Source organism: Vitis riparia, chromosome 18 (assembly GCF_004353265.1).
Source record: "Vitis riparia cultivar Riparia Gloire de Montpellier isolate 1030 chromosome 18, EGFV_Vit.rip_1.0, whole genome shotgun sequence".
NCBI classification, from domain to species: Eukaryota; Viridiplantae; Streptophyta; class Magnoliopsida; order Vitales; family Vitaceae; genus Vitis; species Vitis riparia.
Genome location: NC_048448.1, coordinates 32,678,771 through 32,706,493, shown reverse-complemented (window position 1 = coordinate 32,706,493; position 27,723 = coordinate 32,678,771). Strand labels below are relative to the sequence as shown.

At 32.8% G+C, this 27,723-nt stretch overlaps 1 protein-coding gene across 1 annotated transcript; it reads left to right on the top strand.

Annotated features, from left to right (window-relative positions):
* Nucleotides 1-1,886: 1,886 nt before the first annotated feature.
* On the top strand, nucleotides 1,887-11,368 carry LOC117906489 (disease resistance protein RUN1-like). The gene is made up of 9 exons (XM_034819510.1): nucleotides 1,887-1,899; nucleotides 2,028-2,132; nucleotides 2,259-2,891; nucleotides 6,503-7,601; nucleotides 7,725-8,054; nucleotides 8,148-8,250; nucleotides 8,335-9,182; nucleotides 9,255-10,703; nucleotides 10,766-11,368. The coding sequence occupies exons 3-9, from the start codon at nucleotides 2,392-2,394 to the stop codon at nucleotides 11,351-11,353; spliced, it is 4,917 nt and encodes a 1,638-aa protein (XP_034675401.1). The 5' UTR covers nucleotides 1,887-1,899; nucleotides 2,028-2,132; nucleotides 2,259-2,391; the 3' UTR covers nucleotides 11,354-11,368.
* Nucleotides 11,369-27,723: the final 16,355 nt, after the last annotated feature.

Below are 27,723 nucleotides of genomic sequence, written 5' to 3'. Positions count from 1 at the left end.
TTTTATCTTTTTAGTTAACTTAAAACGCCTTTAAATTACCTAGGCCAACACTTGGTAAGGCAAGTAATCTCCATGCATTGAGATGCACTAGTTTACCTCCTGCGAGCTTTTGGGAGGTGGTTTGAAGGAAGGATTTTCTAGAATAGCCAACACCTGGTAAGCTTTTGGACTCCAAGGAGACATCCATTAGTTATCTCTTGCGAGCTTGTGAAGGGAAGTCCAAAGTTAAAGATCACCTTGAGTGGCAAATGCTAGGTGAGAGGCACGAGCCATTGCAAGGTGCATCAGTGAGAGGGATTTATTGTTTGAACCCATTAAAGGGAAGCATCTGTACCATACCGATTAGAGAATTAACTATATGTTAATTCTCTAATTCGAGGAAAAGAAACAAGTGACCGGAACTCTCCTTTTTGTATGAGGAACCTGAGCCTAGTGATCTAAACTCCAAGAAATACTTTTCTTTATAAGTAAAATCAGTTATTATTTTTGGTTAGTTTTAAACCAAACCTTTTTCATTCAAATATCTTTATGTTTTCTTTTAAAGCTAACCCTGAAATGAAAAGCCACCAATTCAGCTTTGAATTAATATCAATTACGAAGTGAAAACCCATCCCAGTGAACGACCTTAGAGCTACTATGCTATGCTAGCTAAGGCTATCCTAGTACCTGGTGTAATAGGTTATAAATTTTGTTGATTACTCCCTTCTGAGGACCAGAATCAAGGGATACCAGCTGGACACGAATCAGCTGAGACACCAATTGGGAATGAATCACATGGGCCTTGAGCATGTCTGGTAAAGGACTTATCATCAAAATTGATCCTCAGACAGTGGCATAAGATTCATTCAATCTCATAAAGAACTGCATGACTTTTTCATTTTCTTCTCATTTGGCGAGGTCCTTCAGTCCACCACAAGTGTAAGGTAAGGGATCATGGTATGAGGCCAATTCATCCTAAAGTATTTACATAATCCCAAAGGTAAGGGATCATGTAAATAATTAGTGATTATTGTGGGATACTTGTTTTGCCTATTGAATGCAAATTTATATACTAAGAATATTCATTTGTACAAAATACAAATATTAACAAATCTTTTTTTAGATGTAGGGTTTAAATTAACACTTTTCTTATGCAATATACATCATAGACTAATTTATCTTAAATACACAAAATCATTTAGTGGAGTTTCTTTATCAATAATTATAATTGTTTATTAAAAATGTCATTTTAATTTTTCTTATTTCAAAAAGTAAATACCAAAAATAGGATAAAACATTTTATTAGATAGCTTATGTTTATTTTATTTTATTTTTTATCGTATTTTGACAAAAAGGATGAAACTTGAGTGAGTTAAAATGATAAGGAGCATGAATTTTGACAAAATTTGTAATAGTCCAATCATATACTTTACTGTTGGTGAAATGCAGGAGAGGGTTATTATTTCTTGGAATGCTCTGTTTCATCTAGTCTCACCTTATCATGCCTATTCTTCATCCTTGAGACGATGATTAGTGGCTCACGCATGAGAGCTCAAACTGTACTTTGGATTTGACCCTTTCTTTTTGAGAAAAAAAAAGGGAAAAACTAAAAAGAAAAAAGAAAAGAGAAAGATGAGGGGACGTTTGGGGACCCACAAGACTAGGAGCTGCGTTCAGCTCATAGCCAGAGATGACGCTCCTGCCTTATCTTCAACAGTTCATCACTTCATCCTTCCGTCTATCCTCCATACCCTCGTGCCTGGATCTTCCCTCACGTTAACCTCTTTCCTTGAATTTTTTACCCACTGATCCAACTACAGCTAGTTGTTTGCCTATTCCACTCAAAACCCAGTTCATCGGCAGCACCTGAGCCCCCTCACCATCTTCCACTGAACCAGAGTCGTTTTTATCTCCCAAAAGGTAAAGAATATGTGTGAGTTTCTCTTGGATTTGTCTCCTCCGGCCATTTGATTTCATCGTGCCTCTCCTTTATTTGAATCTTCCCTCACCTCCACCTCTTTCCCTGAATTTTCCATCCACTCATCCAGCTACAGCTGGTTGTTTGCTTATTCCACTCACAACACAGTCCATCGGAAGCCACCTGAGCCCCCTCACCACCTTCCACCGAACCAGAGCTGTTTATCTCCCAAAAGGTAAAGAATATGTGTGAGTTTCTCTTCGATTTGTCACCTCCTGCCACTTGATTTCATACAGAGGACGCAAAGAAAATTTATCAAAGAGGCCTTATATGTGTGTTTTTTTTCTTATAATGTTTGCAGATGAAGCTTTTCAGCTGCCCCTCCCCCCAGCTTGTCCCTCATGAAGAGGCCAGGAGCTAGTCGCCGTGAGCATCCGAAGACCCTCCCCTTTTTTCCCCCAACTCTTTGGTAGCTTCGGTAAAAGCACTCCAAAATGGCTTCGACCAGCATCCGCAGAGCCTCTTCTACTTCTTCTAATCCTCGTAGTTATGATGTGTTCTTGAGTTTTAGAGGGGGTGACACTCGTAAGAATTTCACTGATCATCTCTATACCAGTTTGGTTACACATGGAATTCATACGTTTAGAGATGATGAAGAGCTTGAGAAAGGAGGAGATATTGCGGCTGATCTCTCAAGAGCTATAGAAGAATCAAGGATTTTCATTATTATTTTCTCGAAGAATTATGGCTACTCCAGATGGTGTTTGAATGAACTTCTAAAGATCATTGAGTGTATGACCCGAAAAGAATCAATGGTTGTACCAATTTTCTATCATGTGCCTCCAAGAGATGTACGAAATCAATCGGGAAGTTTTGATGATGCATTCACCTTCCATGAAAAATATGCAGATCAAAAGAAGAAGGAGATGGTAGAAAAGTGGAGGATTGCCTTGACGAAAGCAGCCAATATATCTGGATGGCACGTGGAAAACCAGTAACTATGCTGCCCTTCACTTTTATTTTAGAATTTATTTATTTATTTTTTGTGATACAAGCATTTTGTCTCTTCATATATAAGATTTTGATCTTAGTAAAATTACTTAAATTTTACCATTTTTTTAAATATAAGTTTACTTTCTTTTTCTTAGGAGGTATCTTGCCATACTTGCCTTTTAATACAGAGGATTTGATATTACTTTGTGAAATTATTGAAACTTTTTTAATAATAAGATATTATAGACCTTTTGGATTGAAAAAAATTAATAATATTATCCAAAATTTTCAATGAAATTTAACTTAAAGTTGTGTTTATTAATTTTCTTGCTCAAATTATTTTTCTATAAAAAGTTGTTTCGACCACATCTAATGATTATTTTGGTTGTTTTCAATTTTCATTTGATTATATACAATTTTGACAAACTTGACTTAACCTTGATTTGTTTTTGATAAATTACTATTTAATGTCATATATCATGTTTGTATTTGGATGTATCTCTTTTTTAATCTTATAATTATGTTTAGACATGTTGATTAATACTAATTTCAAATATTAAAATATTGAGAAATTTTATGGACATGATATGACAATTTGGTATCGCACAATAAACACGGGATATAACGTGGGAAAACCACCTAACAACCTAATTGTTAAATAATCCATTAATTTTAAGAAAATGATATACAATTTTACTTGACCAACTAGCCTCCTTTTCCATGTTCCTAACACACTACTTTCACGTGCTCCTTAGTAGATCCCTCATAGCCCTTATCAAAATTTCGTGATGCGAGTCTCCAAACTTTCCTATAATCAAATTTTTCTTTGAAGAAAAATCTTGAAAGACTTGAAAGATGGAGGTACAAGCTCTAAGAATGGTTATATTTTCTAAGGTTACTTAACTTTCACAAAATAAACGCTTTTATACTTGAGAAAACCAAGGGCTAGTTTTGGAAAACAATTAAGCTTTTAAGTTAACAAAATGGCCACTAAAAATGTAATTAAAGTCAAATCAAAATTATGACAAATTTACAATCAGCATTTGAATGCTTGAAGGGAGCATTTTAATTTTGGACATGAATGTTTGAACATTCCTAGGGAGATGTTTGAACACCCAATTGAATGTTTGAACCCTCCATTTAGGGTGTCAAACATTTCCTACAAAATTTGAATTCTGACTCAATTTTCTTCCATTTCTCCACGACACATGCCTAGAATTTATATTCTACTCATTTCAAAAGCTTTAAGAACCTCAAATGCATACATATTTCGAATAACATTGTTGCTAAAACAATTCAAAGTTGTCCTGAATTAGTTAGAAGTCGAATTGGCATGTATAAGTCAAAAGAAAAATTTATCAGAAAGACTTATAAATATATTAGAATAACATTTTTTTTTTTTTTTTGTGAACAAAATACTTAGCGACTTTGGAATAGTTTTCATGATCTAAGTAATGCATTTTTATCACCTTATAATGGAGCAACAGATTTGTCTTGTTGAGGTTACTTAGCCCTAAACTCCAAGTTATTTGAAAAGCAGCAAATCTATATAATATATATATATATATAACAAGTATTTGAAAGAAAAGCATTATTTTTATAGCAGAAATTTATGATAAAAACTAATATGCTAGCTTAACAACCTAAAACACGATGAATGGGCTCATATGATTTGAGAGTTTGTTCCCTGTAGTTATCAAAATAGGCTGACACTAGCACTTTTTTATATCCAATAAATATAAAATATTTTTCAAACAAATAAGAAATAAGGGCATACATTAATATAGCATCATGCTTGTTAAGAGATACTATGCTAGAACATTTCCACCAATAATTTTTTTTTTTTGTGTATTTCTTTGAAAATAGACTCATAAACATAGATAACATCATATTTATTGTTTTTTATTGATCCATTAATAGGACTTAGATAGCATTCCTCTTTAATCTTAAAATTGAATAGACCTAAGTTTGACTTAAACTGGTTAGAGTTTATTATCATTTATTTGTTTATTTGTTTCTATTAATGTCTGAATTTTGTGTTGAATTGTTTTTTTTTTTTTTATTTTCTTAATACTATTAAGTATTAAATCTATTTATTTTTATATGTTAAATATTTTAATAATGAGATTAATTATTATCTTTCTTATTATTTCCTATAATTAAAAATATTTTAAGTAATTAAAAAATAGGTAAAATTTATTATAGTAACAAAAAATTTATAATGATTAATTATATAGCTATTAGGACATTGGTAATTGGGTTGTAATTATGGTTTTAAATTATATTTAGTTGCTACGAAAATGTTTATTTGAAACTTTTCAGGTTAACCTTCATTGATTGTTCACTAGTTTTTATGTGGTGCATCTCTAAATTTATAAATTCGTGATTGAAATATGTATTCATTTGGTGAGATTAATTCATTATTTTTGGATTGTCAATTTGGGAAAAAAAAACTTTTTATTTTTTAAAATTGATTGAAATTGTTTATACTAGTAGTAAGCAGAGGAGTGTGAATTATGTTTTGAAATTCTAACTAGAGAAATTTCATTGGAATTAATGATAATTAATTTATTCAATGTTTGTGGTATTATTAGATGTTGAATTTTGAAAAACTATAGTACATTCAGTCTAATTCAAACTTTATGATTTCAATGTTGTGTTCATTTTTGAATGACAAATCTTTAAAAATATATGGAGTTTAATTTAATTGAGAATTGAATAAATATCATGTGGCAAAAATAGTGGTTGCATGTAGTTGAGTCTTAGTTTTGATTTTGGAATTTTGATGGACTTATTTTAAATCCATGTCTTATTCAAATTAAGTGAATTCAAACTATTGATTTTATTTTTTAGTAAGAAGTCATAAGAAAATTTTAAATCTAATTTATTTTAAGAAATAAGAGAAAAAAAGATGGACAGAAAAAAGGGATTGTCTTTATCATATTCATATTCTGAGTTTTTCTTATGACAATTTTTCTAATTTGTAAATTTACTTATAATTCACATTGCATAAATTGAGGTACTTTGATTTATTTTATAGTCAAAAATTGAAAATCATTTTAAAAAATGAATTTGGTTTTATTTTGAGTGGGAATTGGGTTAAATTGCATAAAAAGGTTAAAGGTCAAAAAAGGAAAAGAGAAAATAAACTTTTTCCATAAAAGTAAAAAACAAAAAAATCGCTTCATCCTTTAAACTAAAATTGTCTTAAAATTTTTATAAGCTATAAAAAAAGTCTTAAACAAATAAGGCTTTAGCCCAACTCCAATGGCTAATTATCCCTAAATATAATGGATTCGCTGTCAAACCCATTGGAATAATTATATTTTCACATTATATAATTATAGAATAATTAAGATATTTTGTCATTAGTCATTCATCAACATTATATCAAATAAGATCTAGTAATAGGGCTCTTTCCATCAAAATTTTAAAATAGTTTTATTAGCTATATTTACTTTTTTTAAAACTCTTTTCTTTCCATAGTGAAAGTATATTCATTCATTTTCTTTCTAAGGAATGCTAGTTTTCTGTTATTAAGATTAAAATTTTTAGTGAACATAACTATCTAATTTTGGAATAATGAGTTTCACTATACATTATAATTGACAGGTATGAGTCAGAGGTTATTGGACAAATCATTGAGAAAATCCTTCAAAAATTGGGAAAATTAGGACCTACGCATTTATATGTTGGCAAGAACATTGTTGGAATGGATTATCATTTGGAACAACTCAAAGCATTAATAAATATTGAGTTGAATGATGTTCGTATAATTGGAATTTATGGAATTGGTGGAATTGGCAAGACTACCATTGCCAAAGCAATTTACAATGAAATTTCATGTAAATTTCAGGGTAGTAGCTTTCTTGCAGATGTTCGAGAGAAGTCTAAAGATAATGCTGGTCTACTGAGATTACAGAATCAACTTCTTAATGATACCTTCGCAGGAACATATAAAAAAAAAAATAGTAGCATTCATGAAGCAACCCATGAGATAAGGGACAGCCTTCGGTGGAAAAGAGTTCTTGTTGTTCTTGATGATGTGGATGGGCAAAGGCAATTAGACTACTTAGTTGGAGAGTGTGAATGGTTTGGTTCAGGAAGTAGAATCATCATAACAACTAGGCATAAAGATTTGATAGTTACAGATGGAGAAAACAAATCATATGAGCCTAGACAGTTAAATGATGAAGATGCCATCAAGCTTTTCAGTTCATATGCCTTTAAACCAAATGTTCCAAGAGAAAGTTATAAAAATCTTTGTGATAAGGCAGTAAAGTATGCCCAAGGCCTTCCCCTAGCACTTGCAGTTTTGGGTTCTACCTTATCTAGCAAGAGAGGAATACGTGAATGGGAAAGCGAATTGCGTAAATTGGAAAAAGAACCTAATAGGGTTATTTATAATGTGCTTAGAATAAGTTTTGATGGATTAAGTCGTGTAGAAAGGGAAATATTCCTTGACATTGCTTGTTTTTTTAAAGGAAAAGAGAGAGATTTTGTTTCAAGAATATTGGATGATGCTGAAGGTGAAATAAGTACTCTGTGTGAAAGATGTCTTATGACTCTTTTAGACAACCGGATATATATGCATGACTTAATACAACAAATGGGATGGGAGATTGTTCGTGAAAATTGTCAAAACGAGCTTGGGAAACAGAGCAGGTTATGGAATCTTGATGATGTCTCTAGTGTATTAGCTAGAAATGCGGTAAGAACTACATGCTTGAACTATATTATGTTACCTTTTCTTTTTCTCTAAGAAACCATTATATAATTTTGGTAAGGTTTGATAAGCTTTATTATTTGCTTATTCTTAGCTCTTATTTTTTAGGGGACAGATGCGATTGAAGGATTATCCATAGACATGTCTGCACAAGAAGAAATTCAATTCACAGCTGAAACCTTCGTAAAGATGAATAGACTTAGATTGCTCAAAGTTCATCATGATGCTAAATGTGATCAGATTGTGGAAAGTGATCGAGGTCTAAATTTTCCTCAAGTATCCCTTCCTGAAGACTTAAAATTGCCTTTTTTTGAGTTAAGGTATCTCCATTGGGATGAGTATTCTTTAAAATGCTTGCCACCAAATTTTTATCCGAAGAATCTTGTTGAGCTCAACTTGCAGTGTAGTAATATAAAACAACTTTGGGAAGGAAATAAGGTATTATTAATCATTTAATTGCATGTTTTTTCTTTGGATTGCCTTTAAAGTTTATAGAAATTTATTTATTAAAATAATATTCTTTACTTACAGCTTCTTAAAAAGTTAAAGGTCATCAATCTTAATCACTCACAACATCTCATGGAGTTCCCAACCTTCTCAATGATGCCAAATTTGGAGATACTAACCCTTGAAGGTTGTACATTTACTTAAGATTTATTAATCAATTATAATACTAGCTACTTATTAACTAGCTTTTTTTCCTCCTTGAATTGGGTAGGGTGCATAAGCCTTGAGAGTCTTCCAATGGACATTGATAAGTTGCAACACCTTCAGATTTTCTCTTGCCATGGTTGTTCAAAAATAGAGCATTTTCCAGAGATCAAGTACACAATGAAAAATCTCAAAAAGCTTGATTTATATGGAACAGCAATAGAGAAGCTACCATCATCAATTGAACATTTGGAAGGCCTTGAATATTTGAATTTAGCACATTGCAAAAACCTTGTGATTCTTCCTGAGAGCATTTGTAATTTGAGATTTCTTAAGTTTCTCAATGTCAATGCATGTTCAAAACTCCACAAGTTGATGGAGAACCTAGAGAGCCTGCAATGCTTAGAGGAGATTTATTTAGGTTGGCTTAATTGTGAATTGCCTACTTTGTCAGGTTTATCCTCCTTAAGAGTATTACATCTAAATGGCTCCTATATAACTCCAAGAGTAATCCGCAACGATAAGTTCTTATCCTTATTGGAGGAACTAAGTCTAAGTGATTGCAATGTAATGGAAACAAGGGTCCTGGACCATATTTTTCATCTATCATCGTTGAAAGAATTAGATCTAAGTAACTGCTCTCTAATGGTAGGAGGAATCCCCAATGATATTTATCATCTATCATCATTGCAAGCATTAGATCTCAGTGGAACTAATATCCCTTACATGCCTACTAGCATCAGCCATCTTTCTAAGCTGAAATTCCTTGGGTTGAGTCACTGCAAGCAGCTTCAAGGAAGTCTAGAGCTTCCATCAAGTGTACGATTTTTAGATGCCCATGATTGCTTCGAATCATTGTCGTGGCAGATATGGCTATGGGGTTCCCTAATCAATTGCTTCAAATCAGAAATTCAGGTATGGTTTTCATGGCACAACAACCCTTTTATGTAGGCATGGGATTTACATACTACCTTTTTTTCTGTGCAGGATGTGGAGTGTAGGGGTGGTTGGCATGACATACAATTTGGTCAATCTGGCTTTTTTGGCAAGGGAATTAGTATTGTAATTAGTGGAATGCCAGATTGGCTAAGGTATCAGAATGCAGGAAATGAGATAAGAATTGAGCTTCCTATGAATTGGTATGACGACAATGACTTTTTGGGATTTGCTTTATGTGCCGTTTATGTTCCACTAAAGAACACACTTGGGGATGCACCTGTAGTGTCTTATGGATTAGGATGTCATTTGAGTTTGTGTGGTGATCAATTCGGGTTCAGGGATTATCTCTCCTTTTATTCTGTTTGTAAATGCTATTGTGGTGGTGAATCAAGGGATCAAGTGTGGATGACCTATTATCCTCAAATTGCTATTCAGGAGAAGTATCGCTCCAATAAGTGGAGGCAGTTTACAGCTTTATTTGTCGGCTATGGCACTGGATCCTTTGAAGTCATAAAGTGTGGTGTCACACTTATATATGAACAGAAAAGGAAGCTTTTTGAATTCGTTGCAAATGTATCTGTTACCTGCTCAAATTGTCAAAAGAATGAGGAGCTTCAAGAGAACCTATGTTTAGGGGGATCTGCTATCAATGAAGTATCCATTAATGAGTGCCTCTCCGGAATTGATAGCTTATGTTTGCGGAACTGCAAAAGTCTTGAGAGTCTTCCAATTGATATTTATAAGTTGAAATCCCTTACAACTCTTTCTTGCTCTGGCTGTTCAAAACTGCAAAATTTTCCAGAAATTATGGAAGATATGAGAAATTTAAGAGAGCTTTGTTTGGATGGAACCTCTTTAAAAGAACTGCCATCATCAATTCAACATCTACAAGGGCTTCAATATTTGAATCTGGAAAACTGCAAAAACCTTGTGAATATTCCAGACAACATTTGTAACTTGAGATCTCTCAAAACTCTCATTGTCTCTGGTTGTTCAAAACTCAACAAACTACCAGAGAACTTGGGGAGCCTTACACATCTACAGCTGCTTTATGCTGCACGTTTAGATTCAATGAGTTGTCAATTGCCTTCTTTGTCAGACCTATGCTTCTTAAGAATATTAAATCTAGATCGGTCAAATTTAGTGCATGGAGCAATTCCGAGTGACATTTCCACCCTGTACTCATTGGAAGAAGTAGATCTAAGCTACTGCAATCTAGCTGAAGGAGGAATCCCCAGTGAAATTTGCTACCTATCATCACTGCAAACATTATATCTGAAGGGGAACCATTTTAGTAGCATACCTTCTGGGATCAGTCAGCTTTCTAAGCTGAAAATCCTTGACTTAAGCCACTGTGAGATGCTTCAACAAATTCCAAAGCTTCCATCAAGTTTGCGAGTTTTGGATGCCCATGGATGCATTCGGCTGGAAAGTTTATCAAGTCCACAGAGTCCAGTCTGGTCTTCTCTATTCAAATGCTTCAAATCAGAAATTCAGGTATGATTTTGACTTAAACATCTTTTATGTAAGGAAAAGAGTCACATGGTACTTTTGTGCAGGAGTTAGAATGCAGGATGGCTTCGCCTAGTCTATTTCTGCAAGGATTTGTCTATCATGGAGTGAATATTGTAATCCCTGAAAGTAGTGGAATCCCAGAGGGGACATTCCATGAGGGATCTCACGTAACACTGAAGCTTCCTTGGAATTGGTATCATGATCACAACTTCTTGGGATTTGCTTTATGGTCTGCTTATTCTCCACTTGATAATGAATCCAAGGATGGAGATGGGGATGAATATCCTTGTACCGTCAAATGTGTGTTGAACTTTCATGGATTTCTGACCGAGCTCCCATTAAAATCAAGGTGTAAATGCTACAATGATGGTGGTGTATCAGATCAAGTATGGGTGATGGATTGTCCTAAGGGTGCTATTGCAAGGTATCGTTTCTTAGGGAATTCTTCGTCCTCGAGTGCTTCATTTCAGGGGTATATTCATGGTAGACCTGCCAAGGTTAAAAAATGTGCAGTGCATCTTCTATACAGACAAGGATCATCAGTAAAAATGTGCAGTGCATCTTCTATGCAGACAAGGATGATCAGTATATTTAAAATTTCAAATTTAAATATAAATTTCATGTTGGACTAATATTTTTCTTTTATTCAAATTTGTTAACCAACTTTAATAGTTGAGCTTTAATCAATATAAATTTCCATCACCCTGCAAGGTCAAAATAAAGAAAACTAATTTAAAATTATTTACAAAGAAGGTTCCTATGAGATTTAGTGGCTCATTTTGAAAACCAACTTTTGAAATACATTTGTTGTATGTCACCACAAACACACGTAGGCAAAAAAATTTAGTAACTTGTCAACTTTAATTAGTAACTATTATAACTTTCAATACATGAAAGGTGCACTAAGATCAAATAAAACTAAACAAAAATTACGCTTTGGGGCCCAAACTGATAAAAAAAAAAAAAAAAAACTTTGGTGCCCCTACTCTTAGTTATAGCCTTATATCACAATTTTTTAAAATATAAAATAAAATAAAATCCCTCCAACGTGCCCATAGTAGCTCTCAAGAGTACTCTTACGTATTTTATAAACCCATTTATGTTATTAAATATAATCTTTTCTAAAATTATCAATTTTTCACATAAACATTATAATTATATTTTTTTCATTAAAAAGAATAGTAACATTGAAAAAAAAAATTAACAATGAACACTAAAATTTTAAAAATTTACTTCAAATTTTATCTACTTTAAAAATATTAAATTACAAGAAAGAAATATAAATAAATAGATTTTATATGTATTTAAGGATATAAAAGAAATGATGATATGAATTATTATTTTTGTTTAAAAATCATTTATAATTTTATTTATAATTTTATGTTTCACTTGTATTCAATTATAATATAAAATATAAAAAAGACTTGGTAAGAAAATTATCATTTACCTTTTGAAAACAATGCTAAAATGTTTTCCCTTTTCCTAGTCCATTATCTTAAGAATGTCAGTAATTTTATCAAAAATAAATTCAATTTTTTACAATAAAATCACTACAAATCAAAGAAAATTAGACCACCAACCTTTCCATGGCACTTATCATATCCAGCTGGTCCAAAATCCAAAATTCCAGAAACAATATTTTTGTTATATATATATATATATATATAGGGACAACAATTGTATTTAAGGATTGGCAATTGGTGAATTCTATAACTTTAACAGACTTTTGGCCCATTTTCATCAACTTTTCCACGGCACCTACCATATCAAGCTAGTCCAAAATCCAAATTTTAGGCAGTATTTTGGTGTACATAGGCAATTATGTTTAAGGGTTAGTAGTTGGTGAAAATGGCCAAAAACTCATCATATTTATATAATTGTGTCCAATGATACATCACTCTCATAATACCCAAAGTAGCCTTCAAGGGTTGATGACCATTGAGCAAATTGTGTGAAATTCAAAATTGTACTCACGTGAATACAAAAAACAATATACTTGCTTCTTACAATAGAAACATGTAAAACTTAATTTTATTATTATCTGTTATAGAATAAAAATAAAAATAAAATGAAAAATCTAAAAATAAAAATAAAATATATATAATTTTCATTTTCATTATTAAAATAATATGATATATATTGATACCGTACAATTTTTTTTATTTTTTATTTAGAAAATGAAGAAAAGTTGATAAATTTTATTAGTTTCAATTTTTTTTATTATTTAGTTTTTTACTTTCTTTGTTATTTTCCCTCATAATATTAGTTTATTCCATATACATATATGCTATGAAAAAATTTCATGTATTCTCTTAGGTTAATTAATTACATCCTCCATGTAAGAAAATAAAACTAATCTAAAAATTATGTCCCTCCAAATAAAAAAGTATCATATCTACTATTCTATTGTCATTTAATAGTTTCAGTTTTGAAAATCTAAATTTATTTATTTACATGGTAAAGTTTATAAGATTGATTCACATGAGGTGCCTCAATGGATGGAGTAATAAATCATTCACAATGTTATTAGAACTATTGAAGGAGGCAGTTCTTGAGGGTGATAATTTTTCAGGTAATTATTATGAAATAAAAAAAAAATACTTCATGATCTTGGGCTTGATTACAAAAAAACTATATGCATGCCCACAAAATTGCATATTGTTTATAAATGAGAATGCAAATACTAACAAATGTATCATTTGTGGTACTTCTAGATGGAAAAATGTCAAGTGTAACTCTAGGGATGGTTTGGGAACATGTCCAAATGATAAGAAAATTCTTGCTAAGGTTTTGCAACACTTTCATCTAATACCAAGGTTTCAGAAGTTGTTTATGCCATCAAAAAACGACTTCCTGCATGAAGTGGGATGCACAAGGTCACACAACTAATGGCTTGATGAGACATCCAATAGACTATTTGTGTTGGAAAAAGTTTGATTATTTACATCCTACATTTGCATAAGATCGAGCTCCACAACATTAGGTTAGGGTTGGCTAGTGATGGTTTCAATTCATTTAGCAATATGTCTATTACCCATAGCATGTGGCTAGTTTTTCTTATCCCATATATTTTACCACCATGGATGTGCATGAAGCAACAATTTTTAATGTTATCGTTGCTTATTCCCAGTCCAACTGCTCCTGGAAATGACATTGATGTGTACTTACAATCCTTAGTAGTTGAATTACAAAAACTATGGGAGCATGGAGTTACTACATATGATGTTGTGAGTAAACAATTTTTTTGCATGCATGCAACTATATTATGGACAATTAGTGACTTGCCTGCATATGTGAACCTTTTAGGGTGGAGTATAAAGCAAAAATTTGCTTGTCCTTCTTGTAATAAAGAAACTTGTTCATATCGATTACAACATGGGCAAAAATTTTGTTACATGAGTCATTGTTGATTTCTTTCAACTAATCATAGATTTAGATATGATAAAAGGTCCTTTAATGGTGAAGAGAAACTTAGACTACCACCTACACAATTATCTAGGGTTGATGTGTTGCAATAATTGGAACAATTAGAACCAATTGTTTTGGGGAAGTAAAAAAAAATAAAAAGGGAAAATGCTACACGTCAGCAAAACTGGAAGAAAAAAAAAATCCTTTTTCAATTACCATATTGGAAAACACTCATCTTACGTCATAATTTAGACGTAATGCATATTGAGAAGAATATGTGTGATAGTATAATTGGGACATTGTTGAACATTGAAGGGAAAACTAAGGACAACCTAAATAGTTGTTTAGATTTACAAGCTTTGGGTATTAGAAACCAACTTCACCTAATAGAAAGAAGGAACAAAATTGTTTGCCTGTAGCATGTTACTCACTAACTCTAGATGAGATGAAGGAATTTTGTAAGATTTTTCAACCAGTGAAGGTTCCTAATGATTATTCTTCAAATATCTCAATGTGTGCAACTTAATAAAAGGAAAATATATGGTCTGCAGTCACATGATTGTCATGTTTTGGTGCAACAACTTCTCCCTAATGCAATTTGTGAAGTTTTGCATAAGAATATATGTGGAATTATCATTGAATTGTGCAACTTTTTCAAACAATTATGTTCAAAGGTCTTATCAATAAATCAATTAAAAAGGTTGGAGAATGATATCATTGTCATATTATGTAAACTAGAGTGGATATTTCCTCAATCATTCTTCAACATTATGATGCATCTATTGGTGCATCTAGCAAATGAAGCAAAGATTGTTGGACTTGTGCAATATCGTTGGATGTTAGGTGCCTACGCACTTTAAAGTCATATGTGCGCAATAGGACTTATCCAAAAGGTTCTATTGTAGAAAGGTACCTTGTCAAGGAATGTACAACATTCTGTTCTAGCTACTTGAATGTTGTGGAAACAAAGTATGATCACACTGATAGAAACTTTGTTGGTTTGACCAACATAAAAGATGAAGGGTTGATTATTTTCAAATGCATTAGACATGCATTGGGAAGGTATACATGTCATGAACTCAGTTCAAAAGAGTGGAAACAAGTGCTTATATGTGCTAACAAATTGTGAAGATGTCATTCCATTCATTAAGTAGGAAATTTATATGAATTTTAAGTAAAACTCTAATTTAAATCCTTAATTGATGTTTCTTTAATTCATAGGGAGCATAAGCAAACCATTAGGTTTAGACCTCATATATCTGCTTGAGATGTAGATTTGATTCATAATAAGGAATTTATGAAGTAGTTTGAAAGACATGTAAGTATATTCCTTATTAAATCTCATTATTGAATTCAATCTCATTATTGCATTGTAGGCTTCACAATTGCATCGTAAAGGTTGTATGTTTGAACACCTTCTAGCATTATCACGTGGTCCAAATCTATCTGTTACATGCTTCAAAGGATACATTATTAATGGATTTCGATTCCACACCAAAGAGCGTGATAACAAAAGAAAGACTCAGAATAGTGGAATTGTTGTAGTTGCAGAGACATCAAGTTTTCCAAGTGCTTGAGATATGAATCCAATTACAAGCGATGTCCCCTACTATGGTGTCTGCACTAAAGTTGTTGAATTGCATTACCTTGGTGGAAATAGGGTTATTTTATTCAATTGTGATTGATGAGATGTTATAAATGTTGGAAGAGGAATAAAAAATGATGAGGATGACTACATTTCTATTAATTTTACATGAACATTATCCACGGATGAACCATTTGTGCTTGCATCTCAAGCACAACAAGTGTTTTATGTGAAGAACTCAAATGAATCAGATTGGCACACAACCATAGAGACGCAACCCCGAGACCTATATCAAATGAGTGAGGACATATCTAATGGTGATTTTAAACCATTTCAACAAAGTGATTCACATGATCAATCACCTACCTATCTCAGAGTTGGTTGATGAAGATACAATTGTGTAGAATAGAAATAACGTTTTAGAAAAAACCATCCTAAAAAATAATGTAGTTCCTCAAAAGGATAACGAAAATGAAGAAGACGAAGATTGATGTTTCATTTTTCTCTTATTGAATGAAAGAAAGAATTGTAACTTTCTTTGCTAATAAAGTTAGTTTCTTTTGTTTTTATTATTTCATTAAAGAAATACATTAGTCATTTTTTTTTGTTAAATTAAAGGGATAAAATATCTTCAAATCAATATGATATTTGTTTTTACTTTAAAGAGGTATGTTTATTCTTTTTTGCATCATTTCATGGTAGTTTGATTTAACCCTCTTCACCAACTATCCATGTTGAACTTTGATATAGTATTAGACCATGTCTCACCATCATGAGAAGCTTAAGCAAGTGATTGCACCTGGTATTTTCAACCATGGGCATGCGACATGTACTCATGATTCAGTGCATATTTCTTACTTACCTACCCAACCTGATAGCTCTGAGTCAAGTGTTTCTGGTATGATGATGACATCTGAAATCATAACCTATAGACCCCCATTTAGGTCATTCTTTGCTGCAGCTGATTTTGCCACGTGGAAGAGCCTTGGCTAGCCACGTGTCGACTCCTGAGGGTCTGCTAGGGAATCATGGTAGTGACTTGAGAGAACCTATGGGGGTGCGACACCTATTAAGAAGGTTCTAGAAGGAGAATCTGCTGGCCGTTAGAGGAGCAGAGGCTGCCAGCTGCATGGGGGTAGTGGAGGCTTGCAGCTGCAGGGTAGTGGAGGCAGAGGCGGCCGTTGGAAGATATTTTTTTAGAGAGAAGAAGCAAAAGAGGAAGGAAGAGGGAAAACAGGGAGTGACTGGAAAGAAAGGAAAGGGGAAGCCATTTTTGGGTTTTCTGGAGAAAAAGGAAAAGGAGCAGAGAGCTTTAGTGGGAGGGGGGACGTGCTGCAGGAGGAAAAAGGATTGAAAGCTAAGAAAGAACAGAGCAGGATTCTGGCAGAGAGGAGCCTTAGCTTCTAGAGAGCAGCATTGGGAGGAAAAGCAAACGGAAATAGAGGCAAGAAAGGGGACAGGTATGTTTTCTAAACCATGTACTGATTGCCATTGATTTTCTTTGGGTTGCTGCAACTATATTAATAAATCCGTGCTTGGTTCTTCATGTGAATTTTGTTAGAGAGTGATCTAATTCCTTTTTTAGCTCTCCCTTGGGTGTTTTGAGTCATATCTTTGGATCTTATTCCCACTTGGTTTTTCCCACCTATATATAAGCCCATTGATTTCTGTATGAGATGAGGTTTGAGTTAAAGTTGTTTTAGTTCATTTGATGCTCTGTTTTTATGCTTGCTCCTCTGTCATTTATCCTTTGCTCTCGATGGCCATCTGTACTCTCGAGGAGAAGAGTTTTGGTAGTATTGCCGTTGATTTTTGTATGGGCACAGCTTCTGAGCTTGGTTTGCTGCATTTTCTTGGAGAAATGGAAAGTGGGCCAGTGAGATTTTTTCGGTTTGGTACCTAGTGTTCTTGGACATTTCGAGCCATCCAGTGGTTTCAGAGTGCCTCTTATGGGATAGAAGGCTCTATATACGATGAAAGACTCAGAAATTTTGAGTGATTTTGGTATCAGTCAGAAGAGGTAATGTGCCTGAGGTGGATTGCCTTATTACTTCACTGAAGAAGAACAAATACGAGTGTTGTTTGATTTCTTTGGACCCTAGCGTGGTTTTGATCTTGCCAAAGAGAGATGGAGACGGCGTTGAATCTCTGGCCAGTGGGTTTATGGTCAATATGGGTTGTATCGGGGCGGTGAATAGGATTGTTAATTCTAATAATGTTGCTGTGGATGCTCTTACCCATGACGCATAGGACCAAAAGCTCTCCAAACCAGAAAGCAGAATGGTTCTCTTCGGACTCACAGCTCCATATTAGAATCTCGTCGGAAAACTTGCTGCTTCTCATGGTGAGTTTTAAGCACAAATAGCCGGAATTAGAAGTTTCAGTGTCGGAGGAGGTTTGAGTTGAGAATATGGGGATTTTGTGACTTATAAGGAAGATGAGAAGTGTGAATAATAGCGTAGAGACCATGAACGTAGCGGCGAGCGCAATTGTCACGGCCGAGAGTCGAGTCCAGTCGACTACGGTTCAGAAGAGAAGATGGGGTAGCTGCCTGAGTTTATACTAGTGCAACAAATACTAATGGTTCGGAATGTTTGATGTTGCATTATCCTGATCCAACCTGTGGTGATGCTATGGATGGGTCACATGTTGATTTGAGTGGAAGACCAGTAGATCATTAGGACTGGTAGAACTCACTTCGTCTCTTTTGTGAACGCCCCAGTCAACTATTCATTGCATGGATATTTTGAATTCACCACCTTTTGCAAACTCACTTGGACGATGGTTTGAAAAGTCCGCTAGAACAGCCATAATTCATACCCACTACCACTTTCCCTAGCCATATCATTACACCTATGTCCTTTCCTTAAACCTTCCTCTGTCAATACCTATTTCTTATCCATTTCTTACCTGTATACATAGGAATGACGCCACTGTTCGCTCTTCATGTCCCTGATATCCACCACCAACCTTACTTGTTGTCTTTCGTATTACTTCCATCACTACCCAACCTTCATCATCTCCCAAACCTGAAACCCACAGCCGAAACACCTCAAACCAATTCCTTCAGCTTTGGTTAACTCCTTTCTCAGAGGAGATTGTTTTCAGAATCTCAAGTGGGAAGATTCAGTTCTAGAAGCTCCAGGAGTCAGGCCTATCCCAGCATCCTTGCATTGCTTTTTGCAGACTTGTTCCGGGAAAGTGATGTACTTCTCCATGTTGCGGATGCACTCTGGGTATCTCATCTTATCCAGAATTCTTCCAGAAATGCTCAGCGACTCGAAGCGGCAGCAGGGACGAGAGTCGCTGTGAACCTTGCTACGGTAGCCCATGCACGCTATATCGAAACCCTTTGTGACGACATGCTCTTGCCATTCCTTGTAAGTTAAAAAGCTGAGGAGTTTCTTGATTTCATGCATCATGGGGTCCTGGTCATCCGCCTGCCTTAGTTGTATCTTGGAGAACAACATGATCTCCAGCCGGGTCTAGAAGAACCAGATCATGGAGAGGTCTCACCAGCAGCGGCTGAGTTTCTTCGCAGTGATGGATGCTATGCATCTTCGAACTTGCTCCCTTTTGGTGCTCTTTCCCATGTACACCATTTCTAGGGGAATCCGTGCAGCTGGTGCAAGCATGGACAGACGTGTTTATATATAGAGTATTTCTGAAGGCCCAGATGAGGAATTCCCGCGTCTTGATTTGGCAAAGGTTAGGATGTTGTAGTAGCCGCTTCAGGCCGAGGAAAAGTTTGAGCCAACTGAGATTGGGGACTGGTGATGCCGTTGCTGTTGCTGTGATATTAAACGTTATACTCGTGATCCTACATCCTGAACTAGAGAGTTGTCTCGTGACTTTTCTTGGGGCTTGCATATGCTTTTGACTTGCCCAGATGGTGTTGTTGTTGCTTATGCTTGGAAATGTCAACTTGCTGGCCAGACTAGTGGTCGACAATTTCCTCTTCAAGTGGTGGGACCATGTTGAGAAGGGGACCCTCCTTGAAGCTGCAGATATGAAAGCGATTCACAAGGTGACTTAAAGGAAAAGGGCGGCCACCTTCAGTGCTATTACCTGACTTGGAATAAATTTGGCTGCAAGAGTTCCAAGCCCCTCTTTTCGAAGGTGTAAGGCTCTCATTGGGCCACGTGTATTTTTTATTTATTTATTTATTTCTTCATCTCCAATTTTAAAATAATTTCTAAATTTCCGGTTTTCAAATAGTTTCCAATTTCTCGATTTTCAAATAATTTTAACTTTTCAGATCTTCATCCTTAGTTTTTTTTTTATTAGGCCTCAAAATCCCATTTTCAATAAAATTTGGCCGCCGTTTTCTTTTTGGCGAGCCACTTTCAAATTTTTCATGATTTTAAAACATTATAAAATAAACATGAACATTAATTCCGTAATTCCGAATAATGGAATTTATGAAATTAATTCATGCAAAAATAAACGGGCTTTGGTGGGGGCCCTACATACTTGATTCTATAATTGATCGATTGATTGATTGATTTGATTATCACGCATGATTGATTCGTTCTGCTCTATGACATGCATGTTATTATTCCTAATTGTGCACTAACCTCACTTCTTGATAGCGCCTTGTGGTTCGTCGCCCAGGTACGCATCTATTCTCATTCTGGTATTTATATATACATATTTTGATTCTCACATGTGCATGATCACTCTGTGTATTCCTTGATTTATTCATCAATTGTCATGATTGTTTCACTTTATTAGTAGAGACCCGACTTTAGGGACTTAGAGGGGTGCTACGGTCTTTACCGTACCTTCCCGATAAGTAACCTGACCCCCGAACCCGATCCGGTTTTTCATAGACCACCTTTTCCAAAATAAGGAGTCACACTTAGGGTTTTTCTTTCTTATTTTGTTTACCCTTTTAAAAATAAAACAAAAATAAGTGGCGACTCCAAGTCATTTTTCATAATCAATAAAAATCATTTTTTGAATTAAATAAAAATCGAGCTCGCCATCGAGTGGGAAACGCATGAGCACGAAATGCGGCGTCCACATAACCATATTTGTATGCTCATGTAATTTATTAATTAATAGTTTTTAATTGTTATGTTTCAATAGGGTTGTCTTTAATTAGGCCAAAAGAGGAAACATTATTTACTTTTATTTACTTCACATTTATATTTGTATCAAATGTAGGTCATCTCTAAAAGAAACAAGGAAAATGGAGCTAAACAGAAGATTAATCACACATCAGGGTCTAAAAGCTTTGCACAACTCCATTATGAACAAGTTAGTACATCATTTTTAACAATATGTTATTCATGATGAGTTTATCATAGTATAATAATTTAAATATAACTTGTTTTTTTTTTTTCAACATGATAAACATAATTAAGAGAGGATGGCACACAACCAAATAGGATAGAGATGTTCAAGCTCACACACACACGAAAGGATGGAATCCTCATTGACAATGCATCCCGTGAAATTATGGTGAGTACTTAATTTCTTTTCATAATTATTATTGGAGAAAAATAATGGTATGCTTATATGTTAATCTAAGAGTGAATTTTCCTTAACCATTCTTGCAGGCTCAGTTTGAGAAGATTATCGTAGCTCAAACACAATCATAAATGGGAGAGTCTTCATCATCTGCTCCATTGTTAATGGATGACATCTACACACAAGTAATGGGCCCGGAAAGACATGGTCGTGTACATGGTTTTGGGTTTGGTGCAACTCTTGCGTTAGTATTTGGAGCCACAACCAAAAAAGAGACAAACGTAGCCCTTGCATCAAAACTTAAGGAAACACAAGAAGAAATAGTTCTTTTTAAACAACGTGAAGAGGAGATGCAACTAGAAATTCAAAATCAACAAGAGTAGTTACAACAAGGACAATTACACCAACAACAACAACAAATGGAGATGATGCAACTACACATATGTAAATATGTTCAAAGTATATTCCTCGTTGTTTAAAATGCAATCAATTGAAAGTTTAACAATATTATTGTAGACCCCTTCAAACTAGAAAAATATAATAGTTTTTCTTTGGTTTTGGGACCACCCGGGGAGAGGAAATTTTCTTCTTTTCTGAAGTACCGGGGGGGGGGGGGGGGGGGACACCTCCCATGAAACCAGCTGCATTGGACATGTAGCAACATGGTTCAAAGTCGCAGTATCGGTCACTGACTTGGAGGGTCCCGAGGCGTATCGGTCTCGATGTATCTGTTTGGTATCGGGCGATACGTAAAATAGGTTACTTAGAAAATTCAAAAAAAATATAAAAATATTATGTAAATCATCAAAAAAATATATACAATTAAATAAGCTCAAAAAATTAATAAAATAAAATTGTCTCACATTTAACATTATTTAAATAATTATAAAAGTATCTGCTCAAAGTTATTTATGATAATGCTAATAAAAGAAAGTTATTTTATTTCAAATATAATAACATTTTTACTAACAAATATACAATACAATAATCAATTCATCATCATTAGTCCTACGACGAGTATACAAATTGGGGTGGCAATTCCCGTAGTGAGGATATGGTTGATAAAGTTGTTCATAACTCGAATATGTTGGTTGAGATGATTGGCTTGATGATCCATAATCAGGAAAATATGGTTTCGAAGGCTGTTCGGGATCAACACCATATTGATAGTATCCAAAACCTCGATAAGCAATGCTACTGCTACAAGAAGATTGATCATATTGTGGACCCGCATTTTTCACGTGCGTCCCAACTCGATCGGCGAGACTCGCTTTTTATTTGTGAAAAATTAATTTTTAGAAAAATTGGAGTCGCCACTTATTTTATTTTTATTTTAAACGGAAAATAAAACAAGAAAGAAAACCCTAAAATGTGACTCCATAATTTTTGGAAAAAAGGCATGTATTTGAAAAACCCGAGTCTATATCCGGGGATCAGGTTACTTATTGGGAAGGTACCTTTAAAAGGTAGCACCCCTCTAAGCCTTAAAAAGGTCTCTACTGACTAAGTTGAGGGAAATGTGGCAATTAATCGATTAATTATGGATACCTAAGTAGGCTAGGTGGTTCCAAGAAAAAATAGCATGCCAAACAAGATCAAATCATAATAAAGAAAGGTTAGGATGCGTACCTGGACCGCTTCTCAAGCGCTATCATAAAACATCGATAGTTAATTTAAACAATATATCATCCAACATGTATTTTATTAGAAATAATCAAACAATGAAACATATATATCAGAACACTCAAGCATTATTAGACATAAGCATTATTTCACAATGACAACCATATTCACATAATTCAGAAAGTAGGTGACAGAGGACATACCTGGATAGCATAGATAATTTGTAACGTGCTTCCTCAAGTTGTAAGGGGTTAGATAACAAATAATAAAATATAGAAATCCTAGCATGCTCATTATCTAATTAGCATAACAAAAGTGATCAAAGTATACAGAATCATCAATTATCACATACATCTTGTATATAATTCATAAAAAATAGATAGACGTGATTTCAACAAGTGTCAAATGTGGCAACAAAAATAAATTTTGAAAAGATTTTCTTATGTAGGGGTTTCACCAATTCCCCAATCGATATACACGAATTTAGCTTAGAATTATCCCATTTATTTGGGACCACAAGCTTTGATTCGTGTTTTATTCAAAACTGTAATTTTATTTGAAAGATGTGAACCGATCAAAACATGGTTGCACATTATTTAAAAAAAAATGAGATTTTGATTCTAAGAACTCTAAATGGATTTTTGAAATGGATTGTTAAGGGGATCTTTTAACTCTAAGAAACTCTAAATGAATTTTTGAGATGGATTTTTAAGGAAAATGAGATTTTGAGAATAGTGTTATATTTTAAAAATAAAAGAAATTAATTTGAAAGCAATAAAGTGTATGAATCAAAATACCAAGCAAAACAAAAGAGAACAAAATCACAAAGTAGAATTTTTGACAACCAAGAAAATTGAAGGTGAGAAATAGAGGCTAATCTTCATGAGTTTCCAAAAGCCTCAGAAAGAAAATCAAATTAAATGAAGGATCACTAAAGCAACGGGCAGGGCATTCTAAATTAGACAAACTAACAAGGTATCGATTTATGAACCAACCGCTAGGATTTTAAAAGCATATAAATTTAGATAAGGGTGATCAGGATCTTACATTAATGATTTTGAAACAAAAACTAAAAATGGATCAATTCAAGTAAGGAACTAAAATTATAGAAGTACCTAAACTAATTAAAACGAGTTTGACTAAATTAAACTAAAAACGTGAACTTGCAAACATAGAATTAATTTTACTAATGAACTACAATTATAAAAGTGCTTAAGCTAATTAAAATGAGCCAAACTAAATCAAAGCAAACTAAAGATATGTACTTTCAAGCATAGAATTAATTTTATTGATGAACCAAAAATTATAAAAGTGTCTAAACTAAATAGATGAATTAAATTAAATCAAAGTACACTAAAAACATGAACTTTTAAATAAAGAATCAATTTTATCAATAAATAAATAAAACTATAAAAACACATAAACTAATTAAAAGGAACCAAATTAAATCAAAGAATACTAAAAATATGAACTTCCAAACATGAAATCAATTTTATTAATAAACTAAGACTATAAAAACACCTAAAATAATGAATATAAATTATTAAATCAAAGCAAACTAAAAAAAAAACTGAAACTTTCAAACATGGGATCAATTTTATTAATAAACTAAACTAAAAAAAATATCTAAACTAACTATAATGAATCAAATTAAATTAAAGTAACCTAAAAACGCAAACTTTCAAACATGGAATCAATTTTATCAATGAACTAAAACTATAAATGTATTTGAACTAAATAGATGAATTAAACTAAATCAAAAGTAAACTAAAAACATGAACTTTTAATATAGAATCAATTTTATTAACGAACTAAAATTATAAAAGTATCTAAACTAATTAAAATGAATCACATTAAATCAAAGAATACTAAAAATATGAACTTCCAAACATGGGATACTAAAAATATGAACTTCCAAACATGAAATCAATTTTATTAATAAACTAAACTATAAAAACACCTAAAATAATGAATATAAATTATTAAATCAAAGCAAACTAAAAAAAACTGAAACTTTCAAACATGGGATCAATTTTATTAATGAACTAAACTATAAAAAATATCTAAACTAACTATAATGAATCAAATTAAATTAAAGTAACCTAAAAACGCAAACTTTCAAACATGGAATCAATTTTATCAATGAACTAAAACTATAAATGTATTTGAACTAAATAGATGAATTAAACTAAATCAAAAGTAAACTAAAGACATGAACTTTTAATATAGAATCAATTTTATTAACGAACTAAAATTGTAAAAGTATCTAAACTAATTAAAATGAATCACACTAAATCAAAGAATACTAAAAATATGAACTTCCAAACATGAAATCAATTTTATTAATAAACTAAAACTATAAAAACACCTAAAATAATGAATATAAATTTATTAAATCAAAGCAAACTAAAAAAAAAACTGAAACTTTCAAACATGGGATCAATTTTATTAATGAACTAAACTATAAAAAATATCTAAACTAACTATAATGAATCAAATTAAATTAAAGTAACCTAAAAACGCAAACTTTCAAACATAAAATCAATTTTATCAATGAACTAAAACTATAAATGTATTTGAATTAAATAGATGAATTAAACTAAATCAAAAGTAAACTAAAGACATGAACTTTTAATATAGAATCAATTTTATTAACGAACTAAAATTATAAAAGTATCTAAACTAATTAAAATGAATCACATTAAATCAAAGAATACTAAAAATATGAACTTCCAAACATGAAATCAATTTTATTAATAAACTAAAACTATAAAAACACCTAAAATAATGAATATAAATTATTAAATCAAAGCAAACTAAAAAAAAAAAAAAAAACTGAAACTTTCAAACATGGGATCAATTTTATTAATGAACTAAACTATAAAAAATATCTAAACTAACTATAATGAATCAAATTAAATTAAAGTAACCTAAAAACGCAAACTTTCAAACATAAAATCAATTTTATCAATGAACTAAAACTATAAATGTATTTGAATTAAATAGATGAATTAAACTAAATCAAAAGTAAACTAAAGACATGAACTTTTAATATAGAATCAATTTTATTAACGAACTGAAATTATAAAAGTATCTAAACTAATTAAAATGAATCACATTAAATCAAAGAATACTAAAAATATGAACTTTCAAATATGGGATCAACTTTATCAATAAATAAATAAATGAAATACAAGTAATTAAAAGAGTAGCAAATACATGAATAAATGAATAAATAAAACTCAAATATTTTCAATCTGATGCAATCAATCAAAATTAAATAGGGATCAAATAATTCTTTTTTTTTTTTCTAATATAATGAATCAAAATTAAAACACACAAACTCATTCAAGCCAAACTAACAAATAAATTAATACTAAATTAAATTGGAATTAAAAAAAAGGAAAAAAAGATATCTAATAAAAAAAATGAAAACTCTTTCAAAAACTAACCTGTGTTATGGAAAAAATCCGTCTTTGATGCGTTAAAGTAGCCCCTCCTCGAAAATCCTTTGTTCCTCTCTATTTCAAAAAGAATATCACGACCTTTTGCTCCAAAAATTCTCTCTTGCGTGTTCTCTAAAAAAAAAAATCCCTTTTAATTTCTCCCAATCCTCCAATGCGTCTTCCACCCCCTATTCTTTTCCTTTTCTCACCTATATATATCACCCCTCAAGACCTAAATTTGTTTCCAAAAAGGAAAATTCTCCTATTTTCTCTCTTCTTTTCTCCTTATCCTTTTTTAAATCTTCCAATTCAAAAGCAATCTTCCCAATTTCAAATTCCTCTCCAAAACCTTCCAAAGAGAGTCCCATCTTCCTTAAACTCCAATAGTAAGTTTCCTTGCAAAAACATGAAATTTTTGAAGTTAAATAATTGAATGAACGGATAAGCAAGTAAATAAATTAAGAAACGGTAAAAATAAATAAATAAATAAATAAATAAAAATAATAAATAAGTTAAGGAAAATAACATAAAAATGAAGATAACCAATAAAAAGTGAATGATAATCATAAAACTAAAACTAAAAAAAATAAAATAAAATAAAATAAAATAAAATAAAAAAATAAAAAAAAATAAACCAATAAACAAAAGCCGAGCCCAAAAGCCATGTAACCATGCAAGTCATACAAGTCACGCTAAAAATGTCCAAATGGGCCAAGTGTGCCTAAACAGGCCTATGATGAGACTAAGTGAGCCTAGGGTGGTGCCTAATGGGCCAAGTGTGTCTAAAAGTTGTCCTAAAAAAAACAAGAAAAGCCTAAGTCTAAGTTAGGGCTACCAAGGGTCACAATAAGGGATCAAATAATCCCTCAACCAAAATCTCCGAGGTGACTCAGAAAAAGGTAAGTGGTATGAGTAGCCACGGGCCACCAAGGAACTATTGTGGAGCATTGAAAACGAATTTTAAAGACATGTGCTAAAGGGACAAAATTGAGGGTCTACACATATCCATATGAGTTACTAACTTGTGTTCCAATATTTGAATATCTCTTTGGATGTATCATTGGAAATTGATCATTTCTAGTAAAAGTACTAGAAGAGCTATCACGGTCTCTAAAGTTGTGATATGATCTATCATCTACCCCTCTGAAATACGGCCTTGATCCTATACCCAAATTCTGTAAGTGCTCATCAATACGGTGATAATTTGATCTATGATAATCATGAACACTAGAATAATCATCATCGCTGGGAAATATAGTTAGTCTTTCCAAATGCTTTCGTTGTTCCCATATCCCTGGTCGATATCCATGATCTGTATCTTGTGTGGCACAGTAATTTTCACCTCCTTATGCCCATGACATGCCAGGATGTACTTGACTAACATAACCGCCCCCAGTGCTACCATCTCCTCCAGTACCCTCACTAGTGCCACCAACTCCTCTATTGCCCCCACTAGTGCCACCAC

Coding starts and splice junctions, on each gene's coding strand:
- LOC117906489 (XM_034819510.1), top strand. CDS start 2,392: ATGGCTTCGACCAGCATCCGCAGAGCCTCTTCTACTTCTTCTAATCCT. Junction 8,251..8,334: donor GGAGATACTAACCCTTGAAG/GTTGTACATTTA, acceptor TGAATTGGGTAG/GGTGCATAAGCCTTGAGAGT. Junction 10,704..10,765: donor GCTTCAAATCAGAAATTCAG/GTATGATTTTGA, acceptor ACTTTTGTGCAG/GAGTTAGAATGCAGGATGGC.